The sequence below is a fragment of the Tachysurus fulvidraco genome, chromosome 19, assembly GCF_022655615.1.
Source record: "Tachysurus fulvidraco isolate hzauxx_2018 chromosome 19, HZAU_PFXX_2.0, whole genome shotgun sequence".
Classification (NCBI taxonomy): domain Eukaryota; kingdom Metazoa; phylum Chordata; class Actinopteri; order Siluriformes; family Bagridae; genus Tachysurus; species Tachysurus fulvidraco.
Genome location: NC_062536.1, coordinates 3,528,238 through 3,541,380, shown reverse-complemented (window position 1 = coordinate 3,541,380; position 13,143 = coordinate 3,528,238). Strand labels below are relative to the sequence as shown.

Genomic DNA, 13,143 nt, shown 5'->3' with positions numbered 1-13,143 from the left:
CCATGGAGCCAGAAGTAAGGTTTCTGATTAGAGGGTCTCTCTGTAAGGTCTGTGTCATCATGTGCAAATTCGATACCCGTGGCCATGGGCGTCGGAACCATTACAAATATGTGGGACAGGACACACCCACTTTTTAATACCAATAATATTGGACCCACACACTTACCATCTCCATTCAGCATCTTTTTTATTACTATTATTTTTATTATTTAGCGCCGCCAGTGGCATCCATTCTGCTTGAGGAATGCCCTAATAAATTAAAGTCCATTCCGTGTTTTACCTACAGCATTGACCACGCTGCTGCTTCCTGAAATGCATGGGCGGCGGACCCTTTATGTGTTTGGGACGGGACACGCCCACTTTTTATTTACCTCCGTCGCCCATGCCCATGGTGGTTGATTAATGAACAGCAAACATCACAGACTGTGGATTAAACTTAAGAAAAATACATTTGTATATTAAATTACATGAATGAAAATAAATAATACATTTTATAGAAAATATGTCGCACAACCGCCTGCGACAGACAGACAGGTTTAGCAGGTGTCCTTTCCATTTACCTCAGCGCGTTAAACATGTCGCTCATGTGGGTGTGAGGTTTACTGTTTAATACAGTTTACATTGTGCTTCAAGGGTTCTAATTTAAGATTCACTCAGAAAATATTGCCTTTTCTTCAGAAAATAATTTAATTTAATTATTGCACTATATATGGTTTAGATTGTTATACCACTAACTGTTAAAAGTTCTGTTTGCTTCTGCATTAATACTTTAAGGTTTCTTGTGTTTTCATTTTTCATCCAGTAATAAGGGCATTTTTGTATTTCTTTTCCAGAAACGAATAAATCTTAATAACTAAGCAAGTAGTAAAGACTACAGCAGGGGGCAGAGCTTTTTCTTACAGAGCCCTACAGTTACAAAACTGCATACATTAAGGCAAGTCAAGAAATAGCAGACAATCTACAGAATTCAACAAGGTTCTGTTTAGTCAGTTTGGGCAAATGTCCACAGCAGCCTGAAATAAAGAGGTCCAGACCTGCCTGTGGAAAAGGTGTTTCACACACACACGGTCCATCTTATTTAAAACACAACTACAATCCTAACACTTAAAAAGACAAACACATAGCCACTAATGTCTACACCTAAAAATTAAAAAGGGCAGAATTTTACAAACATGGGAAGCTGCAGAAAAACAAATTTACCATTTTTAAGTATATTAATATTCTTAGAAACACAGTTCATAACTGAAGTATAAAGTGAATGTGAAACCGAGTGTTCAGCAGATTTTCGCAGTCAAGCATGACTGAGGTCACTTCCCACAGTACACTCACACCCCACCCCCCACTGATTTACAGGTTTAAGCACATGAGAAATGCAAAAGGATTCAGAATCCATTTGAATTTTGTCAGGCTCCATACGCCACCCAGAGGAAGTGAAATAGCAAACAGGGTAATCGCTACTGCTATTTCAATAGAACAGGGTTAAAACTCATAGGACATAGGAAATGCCATTGCAAATGTGATTCGCATTTCCAGTTAAAATTCTGTAGACAGGGTATGATCATGAAAGCGTGTAATAGAAAACACAACTGCAAATAAAATTCCATAAACCTTTTTTCTGGGAATCCTGACGAAAGCTTAGTGAAGTGAACTGAACACCTCACACATCACAGGTAGCTTCCACACATACTGCAGACCCTGTTATGGATTGTGTGAAGCACACCACCGTTTTGAAGAGGACCAGCCAGGAAAAGCTTGAAAACAGCTTTCACGCTTCACTACACGCACCAAACACAAAACAGTGCCTAATAATCATGAAGCATGAAACCCAATCTGGATGCTTTCTTATTTCCTGCCATGCTGTGGGACGGAGGTCAAGTTTCTATTAATGGCACAGTGAAGGTGCAGAGCATCTCAAAGAAGAAGAACATCGATCAGTCAGGCCAAAACACCCGTGACAAATTTTAATAAAGTGCACTTCACAATAAAATGTCAACAGTTAATGCTAAATTTAATTCATCTATGGACAGTATAATTAAATGAAAACAAAATTGCTTGTTATATAAATTAAATACATAAATAAAAATGTAAACCATGCCTGCTAATTTATGGTGTATTTAAACATATTTAAATACTCCGAATAGTGATTATGTGTATTGGTGTTGAACAGTGCATTCTGTGGTGTAGCATGTGCAACCAGTGCCTCATGTGCAACCAGTGCCTCATGTGCAACCAGTGCCTCATGTGCAACCAGTGCCTCATGTGCAACCAGTGCCTCACACGTAGCCATTGTCTCTCGTGGCTGCACACGACACACTGTGTGCATTCCGTGTCTCGTGTGTAGCCTTTAGCTCATCTGCCACCTGTGTATCATGTTTAGCCTGTGCAGCTTGAGTATCCTGTGTATTGTGCCTCATTTGCAGCCAGTGCCTCATGTGTAACTGGTGTCTCATTTTGCAGCCTGTGCATCCTGGGTATTGTGTATCTCGTGTATTCTGTCTCACTTGCAGCCGATATCTCACTTGCAATCTGTATCTACTGTGTAGTCTGTGTGCAGCCAATAGCTCACGTGCAGCTTATGTGCTGCATGCATCTTATGTGTAGCATGTGCAGCCTGGGTTTCATGTGTAGTTTCTGTACCTTGTATTTCAAGTGTAGCTTCTTTCTCACTTAATTAGATGACTGGTCAGTCACTAGTTCAGTATGCTAATTTGAGCACTGATCAGTACAGGGCCGGGCAATAAAACAATATCGATATTTATCGACAATAGGCCTTTTTCAATAACGATAGAAAAACGCTTGCGTGTTTCATAGTGATGGCGCTCGTCCAATGCATTAAAGTATGCAAACAGCCTATCACATGCCCTGACAAAGGCGTGTGTCAAGAGTGACAAGCAAACAGCCAATAAGTTGTGCTGCTGAGGCGTTCGGTTTCACCATGAGCATGTGACAGGAAACACACAAAAACGTTTTCAGTGGTGAGAAGTTTGTTAATAAAAAAAGGAAAATGTCAGCTCACCAGTGTGGAAGTTTTGACCAACATCAGAAAAAAAAATCCCGCCAAAGAGAGTAAACACAAGCAACTTATTTTACCACCTTAAAGGCTTTCACCCTCTGGAATAAACAGCATATCGTCCATCCACATCTACCGCAACTTAAACAACCCACAAGCTCACGATGGACAGCGATGACTCTACAGCGATGAAATTGTCCAAGCAAAACAATGACTTAACCCGCACAAGAAATGCTTCCAGGTAGCATAATGAAGTCCGGATTCACACTAAGGCCCCGTTCACACTGCAGGTTAAAGTGGCCCAAATCTGATTTTTTTTTTTTGGGGTCAAGTGACCAGGTCAGACTTTTTCAGGAGTAGTGTTGACTCAAATCTAGCCCAGATCTGATTTTTTCAAATCAGATTCAGACCACTTCCATATGTGGTCCTAAATCAGACCCAAATCTGATTTTTTCCAATGTGACCGCAGTGTGAACACCCAAGGCGGATTTGATGCGACTTTTACGTCAAGCTACATCACAATTATGCGCCAGCGAAAACTTTTTTTTTTGCGCACACCAGCGAAAACGTGACTCATGAACGTGACTGGTAACGTGTGTGTGTGTTAAGAGTGTTATATAAAGTGGTTACGTGAACCATCTCATAATATTTGCATTGAATACATCACATTATAGCATTACATGATATGTATGCTTGCACCAGATGATACAATACTTCCTCCATAACCTTGCCAACTTTTTAGTGCAACGGCGTGCTGCGTGTGACGTCGTAGTTATTGTTTGTTTGCGCATGCGGGTCAGTTTAAAACTGCAAACAGTTCACACTGGTATCTGATATAGGCCACATTTTAAAAGGTAATGTGAACAGCCAAACAAAAAAATTAGATCTGAGCAAAATATCAGAATTGAGCATTAAGACTTACAGTGTGAACGTGGCTTAAGACTACTAAGCATGTTTCAGCCCCATTATGTTGTCCTGGGACGCAAATGCCAAACTTTATTACTGTCGAACAACAGCTGAAAAAGAGCTGTCCACCATCTCGTATTTCGCAACAACCACAGACGGTCTGTCACACACGTGAGCCGTTTAAGTGTGCATTTCATTAACAGCAAATGGAAATTGAAGAGTAAATATTTGGAAACAGCAAATTTTCCTGAGGATCATATTGGGGAATTTATGGCTCAAAACTTGACTGATACACTGATGTCATGGGGTCTGAACAAAAGCAAGCAAAAGTTGATTGTTCAAAATTTACATAATACTTAATAAAATAAATGCTACAAAATTTGTGTAAAGAGATTATTTAAAACTTAAAAAGGTTATAATCAGTAATTATTGATATCCTTAATATAACTAAAAAAGGTTATAATCAGTAATTATCGATATCGAATATAACATTATATCGATGATGAGCTGTTTAACTGTATCGCCCAGCCCTAGTTCAGTATGTTACTTATCTCACTGTCAGTCATTAGATGAGGTTTAGAGCTGATGAAGTAAATCTATGGCCAAATTCTTGTAGTTTGCATCGACTTACCTGACCATGGAAATTTGCCATGGATGTCGTTTCAATGTCTTTCTTGCCAAGGATCTCCATCTTTACAGGAGAATTGGGGAATTTGGAAGAAAAATATTCCAGGAAGTCGGGGAGGTAGGAGGCCGCTCCATGGACGATGCCCATAACATAGTGTGCAGCCCCATCAGGATCCTCACAGAACGCCAATGTCACAAATTCATGAGCAAACCTTTGCATCTCCTCGGCTGAGAGAACAGCAAGCTCACGGCTGTAGGCATGCAGGACCAGGGCACCGCCGTTTGGCTGCTGCTCAACATGCACAAAACGGCCAAACTCCAAACCATCTATCCCCGGGAGACGAGAATGGAGCTGGGAGGTTTTTCCGCTGCTTGCTGTACTAGTGTCCCCCGTTCCAGAGGTGGACTTGAAGCTGCTGCTCTTCTCTTGCTTGACATTGGCAGCAGGAGAGGAGGAAAGGGGGAATGTTTTACAAACAGGAAAAGGGGATTTGAATTCTGTCTCTGATTTGGACAGCAATCCTGGGAGTTCTGAGTTCAGCAGAGCCGAATACAGCGTTTGACTGGACTTGCTATACATCTTGGGCCGCTTCCGTCTCTCCGCCTCTTTATGTTTCTTTTTCTTTTTCTTCTTAGCCTTTTTGAGCAGCAGCTCCTCAGCATTTGCCTTCGGTTCCTCCGTATCAACTAGAAGAAGGAGGACAGTAGCATTAACCTGTGAGGCCACAGATGTAATAATAGTTGAAAAGAAACAGGAAATTGAAACCATTTATACCACATTTGTGCAGTATTAATAGTTCCCTGATTGTTTCCTGTGATTTGCCATTCTATATGATGACAATAAATGATTTAATTACCCTGAACAGTGGGGGAGGTGTTATATGTGTTAATATAAAACAATATTATTAGATCAGTCCTCAACTAAACCGACAAAGGGTTTTTATAAGTGTTAGAGTAAAACCCTACACCACAGTGAGGTCCTCTCAGCTAATGTTACGCTTAAGAAATCATTATTCTATGCAAGCTTTAAGGTGACATGATACAGCCCAACTTGAATACTGTAAAAATAAGCTTTTTCAGTTCAGTTTATCTGTAAAGCACATTTTACAGCTGACGTTGTCTCAAAGCATCTTTACAGAAGTACAGAAAAAAAGATAATGCTATTGTTACTACAGTTAAGTACTATTAATCTCTAACGTCTAGCACCAATGATCAAGCCTGAGGTGACGATGACTAGCACAATCCCCCTGAGATGATGACGAAGAAACCTTTAGAGGAAACAGTCTCAGAAGTTAAACTTCATCCTCTGGACAGGAAATAATGTCATTTCTATAACTGTTTGTAGTCGAGTGGAATTGAGTGACCAATTATCTCCTCAGGAGTTTTAGGTCTTAGCTTTGCCTGTGCAGTAAATTTCCATGTTAAGTAAAACACTTGTGTTCCTCTTAGCACTGTTCGTGTATTTCCACTAACAGTGGCAGTGTTTTACAGTCTGTGATTGCAAGAGCTGCTGAAGATCGTTTCAACTACGGTCATTCGGTAAGTAAGAACAGAAAAGTTGCTTCTAGCGAGCAAGTGAAAGGCTTCAAACTGTGAGATTCATCCAAAGCACACTAATATAAAGGTAAGAAAAGAGTTATTAACAGAAAGGAACACCTCAGCAAACATTTGGCCTCACAGTTCATTGCAGTCACTTGTGTTGTTAACGGGTGTCTTCGGTTTCTACTTTTCTAGGTTCAAGACCTTTGTATTTCATTACTTTGTCAATTTATCACATCAGTCTTTTTTTATTTTAACAGGAAAAACCTTTATGCTATCAAGAGAACATTGTTAATACATGTTAGCAATGCTATTAGCATGTAAATCTGCAAGGAGTTACTAATCCAATACTATTTGACACTTGGTATATATTTTAAGTACCTTTCTCTTCCACACAACAGTCTGTGGATTTGAAATTCTCTAGCTGCTTAATTTAAAGAGCTATGTCACAGGTTTTCTGGGGGTTCAGCGAGCTGATCTGATGTGAAGTGTCTGCTACACAACCTTGTGTGGGTGGATATTGTGAAATTGTTGTGACACAGGTTTGTTAACCATTATGTCCTAAGGTCAGCCTGAGCTGGCAAGTTGTAGGGGCTGTTAAGAGGATGCTGTACATAGAACAACACAACAGTGCTGAGAATAATCCTGTTTTTGGAAATGTTCTGATGTGGCGTTATGGACAGGCTGCCGTCTTCCTACCAACCTGAATAATGCTCCGGGGCAACAAGAGCAACACTACCTTAATATGGAAATATGTTACACTGTTGAATGCAAACAGCCCAAGGACGATTACATTCAACAACATAAAAGCACAATAACTTAATAATGTAAAAAATGTGTCATTCAGACTTTAAGCAGTGTATAACAACAAAAGGCATGCATTCGAATGAGACCAATTTAAACATGGCTAATTAAACATTACAGCATTGGCCAACCGGTCTCTGGTGAGCAGGATCTTCAAATCACTGAAACTGTTGAGATTAAGTTGTTGTGTTGCTGTGACATTCAGGTGGTACGTCTGACGTCACAAAGAGCTCTGTAGCTGAAACATATCTGAATCTCGTGCTCTGCTCTACAGTGATCTCATATCTCCAGCTACACAATCACCAGAGTGATTCCTTAAGTCGGACTGATTTAGCTGGGAACGGCCATCTGTAAGCAGCAGTACAGTATAGAAAGTGCAGGGCGAAAGCCTGTGGGGCATTAATATTAGATTAATATTAGATGACAGCATTTGTGACTTGGATGTTATACGATTTATACACAAGTAAATAAATAAAAGATGAAATGACGTTATTGTCACCTTTACTTAGCCATGGGTGTGATGTCCATGTGAACTGTCCAGGTCAGTAATTATGACTGATAGGACACATCACTGGAAGCTTTGCAGGAAATGCACAAGCAGCCTTGCTGATGTTAGCATCAGTAAAGCCATATGCTACCAATACTCAAGCTTTTAACATGTAAAAACTTTATTACCAAAACAATATGGCTAAAGTGTTAAAATCCAGGTTGATTAACAGCTTGACAACTTAATTAGCTAGCATGCTAATAACAATTTCCAACTGCTCAGTCATGATTTGATTGCTAAGCTAAGATCACAGAATTGTTTACTGTGGAAGTAATAATGAATGGATGATGCCAAACTGTTAAAACAGGTGAATACTTCTGCAAACAAGCCTGATCTAGTCTGTGAAAGACTTTTTGCAACTGATTTTTAACTAACAAGACAACAAGCCTAAGCACTGTAAAAGCTTAGCAGTTGGAATGGTTCGACCCTGAATGTTTCATTCTCTCTCACTCACATACACACATTTTAATTACTATACTTTTACAGGCTGAAAATTTTAATCTAGTGAACATTTTTAAATGCATTTTCAGGCAATGTTTATTGATGCTGAATTGAAAACGGATGGTAAACCCCTACAGGACACAGATGTGCACCAGCTGTTGGAGACGTCCCTAAAGTTAAAAGTAAAGAGCACAGGACAGAGGAAATTGCTTATGCCACCAACAAATACCAACTTTGTGTCACAAAACAAACAAAAAATTTGTATCTACAAATACAAGTGCTTGTCTAATGACCTTCAACTCAAGCTTTCACACCTGCACACACTTCTGGTGTCTCACACAGGTTTATATCCATTAAAAAAATTAATGCAACGACAATCGAGTAAATAAATCTGTCAGGCTTTCTGTGGGTCAGAAGTTAAACTAGTCTTAACACTTAAACACACACACTAGTATTTTGTGACTTTGTCTTCCACAAGTTTCTCACTATTCTCTGCTGGACTCGTAGTTCGTGACAGTAACTGGTATAACTCAGTCAGGTTTGTGGGACTCCTTGTTTAGGCCTTGGACGTTTTCTTCTCAGTCTACTAACTGTCTGAGGGATTCAGGTCGGGGCTTTGTGATGGTCACAGCAACACTTCAAATCCACTTTGTTACAGATGATTAGATGATTGTCCCACTGGAAGACTCAGCTGTGACTAAGTTTTTATTTTCTGTCTGACGTCTTGTTTCTTTTCTTTCTTTTTTTTTTTTTTTGTATCTCTAGATAGTCCTCCTTCATTCCTGGTGAACATCTGCAGTTAGGGAAGGAGTAGCTTCTGCCTTGCAGAACAGCCTTACAGACCAGGGTCATGTAGGACAATCTTAATGGTGGATGCATATATTTTTGTACCTGGTGCTACGTTTGTTGCAGTTGAGGGTTTCAGTCAGTCAGACCAAAGCTCACATTCATCTCTGAAAGTTTCTCTGTGCTCCTTGACCTCATATCCTCTGTCTGTGTGCTCCTCAGAATTTTATATTGGCATGGACTTGTTTGTACATGTTCCAGGTACCATCACAGCTACATTTATGAGGTCTTTGAAGGCTTGCATGGATTTCTGATTACATCGATGTCAAAAAGGCACTGGCTCTTTTCCAGCTCCCATCAATATGATAATTATTGATCAGAACCTTCAGAAAGTTGTTAAACCAATTTCTTTCATCTTTTTGACACCATAATTGACTTGTGTGAGAATTCAGAGATTAAATATCTTTAGCCCAGTGTATGTAAACTTCTGACCTCTACTACATGATCGTTCGCTCTTTTGTAACTCACCTTTCTGTGGTGGTTTCACTTCCCCGTTCTCTCGCTTGATTTCATTCATCAATTTGTGTTTTTTCTTCTCCTTCTCTTTTGCCTGTTCCTTGTCTTTCTCCCTTTCCTTTTTCTTTTCCCTCTCCCGTACCCGTTCTTTCTCTCTCTCGCGCTCCTTCAGTTTTTCCTTGATGTGCTCTGAAAAAGGAAAAGGAAAAAAATTAATTTAGGAAAGTAGAGACATGTTCTCACTTGTGTTAACTCAAATATCCTATATGAACTTAAAAAAAAAAAACACAAAACTTTTAAATACAAGGAGATTCTTCATACTCCTGTGTGTGTTGTTGAAAACCCATCAGCCCTGAATCACCGGACACATGAACACCACAGCTAAAAATACATAAAAGCTGAAACTCACAGAATATCAGACACACAGGTAATTTAGACTGGTATATATTGGGGTGGACAAGTATAAAGGCTTGAGACCTAGTTTACTGAACACTGGATCTAATGAAGGGTTAATAAAGTGTTGAAAAACATTAAAAAAATATGTTGTGGAAGACTGAACTAATGTCACACCCCATACTTTACACAGTGGCATTTCTTCTTAACTGAGTGACTCATCTTAAATATTTCTTTTCATTAAAACCATAAACTAAAAAAATAAATGTAACTAATGATTTAAACCCGATCAGTAGAGTTTAGATGTACAAAGTTGACATAGTAGTTGATTAACATTTCCACTACACTTTACATTTTTATGTATATACAACCCTCTAAACAACTTAGGAATAAATCCATTCAAATACGGCTTAATAAATCAGACCTGCTGAAAAAACCCCTGAACTTTAGCAATGCCTCGAGATGCAGAGTCAATTAAATCAAAAGAAGTCTGATTGATAAAAAAGCAAAACTCTTTAAAAGGAACAGAAAGGTCAGGTACATTCAGTGACATTTAGACAGACATGCAGAGTAGTAGGTGTGGGGCGACTGAGGACGGCACTAAGAAGCCCAGTAAGAGCCTGAATACTGTGATGACTAAAGTCAGATGATTTAATTGTGTGCTGAAATGTGTACATGGTGTTTGTAGCTTCAGAATAAACAAAAAAATGTGTATATTATTTTGTAATACACGATTCCTTTACTCCAGTTTTGTATCCGACAGAAACATTTTATACCCTGCTGTATGACTTCAGAGCAGAGCAACAAATCATCTTTTTTTGCTGCATCTGAGCTTTTCATCTGTGCTGCCGAACAAATAAAGCTGTGGACATCTTCTTACATAAACACAGAGGACAATTAATAAAATTAAGCTTATTCGATAAGTGCTTCTGCTGCACATGTACATATCCTTATTTACATTTTATAGGTTTATTGTTGTAGAATTCCTGACCTTGTTAACATCATCCATCTGTGACTGAGAGAACAGTGGATTTAAAGATTGGTTAGATTGAAGTGTTTCTATATGAGAGCAGCTTACAGTTAAAACACACCACGAGAGCTTTCACTGACAATTCACTTAGTTTGTAATCAATCATACAGGGTTAATTCTCCCCCTCCAACGCCTAACAAAACTAAAGTTACGCCTGGGTTTCTTCTATTCAGTATTCGTGCAGTTAAACAAAACACTTGTGTCTGTTCTGTACTGGGTGAGTGGGAAAATTAGGTGTGGATCATACCACACTGTGTACAACATGCTCCAACCTCCTGCAGCTCGAGTCAATGTAAAAAGATTAAGTTTTAACCAACAATTTGAGGCTAAAAATAAGTTCTACAATAACGTTGTTAGGTTTGATTTTACCACTATTATAATACTATCCCTTATACAGCTCCTTAAGGCCTGTAATGGTACGGTCTAGTGAATCGTTTAATACGAAGCTCTAGATGAGACACGGTTGGATTTTTAACAATACATTCAACATGCTGTACAATAAAAAAACGTTATTTCTCAGGTGCTGTAATACAATTAAAGTTAATCCGCCCCACACTCCATCCTCTTTATTTTGTATCAGGAGATGCTACAGGGATTAAAAAAACAAACAAAAACAAAAGAGCAAAAAACTCCCGAGCAATCTCTGCGTCTCTTGCAGTTTTCTCTAAGAAGCCACTGCAGTGTGTGACATTCGTATTCAGAAACATGATTACAAAACATGCCTGAGCTAGCGAAAGTGGTGAGACTCACAGGATAAAGCGCTAACAGCTGAAAAAGAAATAATGCATCCATTTGTTCAGACACACCCCCCGAGTCCCGCCATCAGGGTTAAGATTTTGAAACAACCAATCAGAAATATCTGTGCACCATAGGGAACTGCTTTCTAACGCAAAGGTGTAGGGGAAAAAGTATTACTCAATTTTTGAGTGACTATTTTTGATCGTTTTTCAGTTGTGGCAGAAGTTTTGCTGAAATCTGGCAACCCTGAACACCATATTAGTCTTCATGAAGTTTCAGCTTATTCAACTTGATGATGCAGAATGTTTAAATCGATAAATAATAGAAATATTCCTTCAGCACTGTATCACACCATATCGTGTCTAATTGTGAATTTTGTGTATCAATACATTGCTGATGTCCTTTATGTCTCAATGACAGTCAAATTAAATGGTACTTCATTACCACATGTGGAAAATGACACAGTGAATTAGCCCTTCAGTCTGTGAGGGAACATAAAGGTCGTTTTCACTTTTACAGAGATTGCTGGCACGAACAAAAGATTCAGTTGCATGTAAATAAACAGATGCAGTGTTTAAAGAATATAATCTCAGCTGGACTTGACCATGTGTTATTATCTTGTGCCCTATGAAGATAAACCATCACACAGCTTCATGTCCTGGATTGTGTGTGAAATATTAAATTAGTAATGTAAAAAATGTAAAAATTTGTAAATATAAAGACTTGGTGATTAACTATGTACTTATCCAGAGTGAGATTTACATGCAAGATGGCTAAGATGTAAATAAACCACATTGGGAGTAAACATGCACTGATATTGTTATAATGTGTGTATGATGTATAAATGTCATGTTGATGTGTGGTGACAGATTTAGGTGTTTAACACAGATCACAACACACAGCTGCTGATCTCAGTATTAATCACTAAAGTGTTTCTCCGGTGTGTTACACGACTCACTGTGGTATTCTTTTAAGCAGATTTAAATGAAATGAACACGATGTGTATGATCCCGTGTCTATCAGCCCTAACGTGCTGTTACAGTGCGGCCATCACTCACGTTAGCATTAGCCACATGCTAACAGACTAGCTTAGCCGTGCAGGCTAATGTTTGTTAGCCCGCACTTTCTCATGTACGCACATTTACCCGCACTTTATTGTAAATCGCTGTGGAAAGTGAGTGTGTGCGCTGAATGGAGGTTAAATACCGGATGAATAAGGACGTGAGGGCACTGCGTTACCTTTCTGCACCAACTTCAGCTCTCCGTTCTCCTTCTTCATCGCGGCACTAACATTACCGAGGCTGCTGCTGTTCTCCAGCTTGTGCTTCCTTTTCTCCTTGTCGTGCTCCCGCTTCTCCTTTAGCTTTCTGGGTTTAGGTGAGGCGATGAAGGCGCTCTGCTTGAACACACTGTGCACTTTGTGTAGACGAGGCTGCTGCTGTTGCGCTGGACTGCTCGGCTTGACGGGAGACACGCTCCATGTTGTGGGGCTGCCATAACTCTGCTGCTGCTGCTGCTGCTTCTCGTCTCCGCCTTCGCCATTCACTTTCTTGGGTTTCAGGCTCTTCTCTTCGCTCCGAACTTTTTTAGGAGGTGGAGGCTGGTGGTCCCGGGAAGACTGCGGTCGGTTTTCGGACGACGGCTTCGTCTCCTTGGCCTTGGAGAGCGGATTCTTCGTCGCTGAGCCAAACTGAATGAGGCTCATTGGCTCCGCCATCTTAGAGCTTTTCTCTATTTACTCTCTCAGTCTACTGCCGCTGTTTGTGTGAGAGGCAGGAGAGGGGCGGGGCTTAGCGTCTACTGTCC

The 13,143-nt window shown here is 39.7% G+C and overlaps 1 protein-coding gene across 1 annotated transcript in view; it reads right to left on the bottom strand.

The window, feature by feature from the left end:
• The window catches only part of LOC113645416 (lysine-specific demethylase RSBN1L-like), a 28,198-nt gene extending 15,097 nt beyond the window's left edge, over nucleotides 1-13,101 (bottom strand). Inside the window, exons 1-3 of the mRNA XM_027150990.2 lie at nucleotides 12,577-13,101; nucleotides 9,189-9,365; nucleotides 4,548-5,230 (exon numbers count right to left, since the gene is read on the bottom strand). Coding sequence (XP_027006791.2) covers nucleotides 4,548-5,230; nucleotides 9,189-9,365; nucleotides 12,577-13,054 — 1,338 coding nt within the window. The 5' untranslated portion in view covers nucleotides 13,055-13,101. The remainder of the gene's footprint in view (nucleotides 1-4,547; nucleotides 5,231-9,188; nucleotides 9,366-12,576) is intronic.
• Between the last annotated feature and the right edge of the window lie 42 nt (nucleotides 13,102-13,143).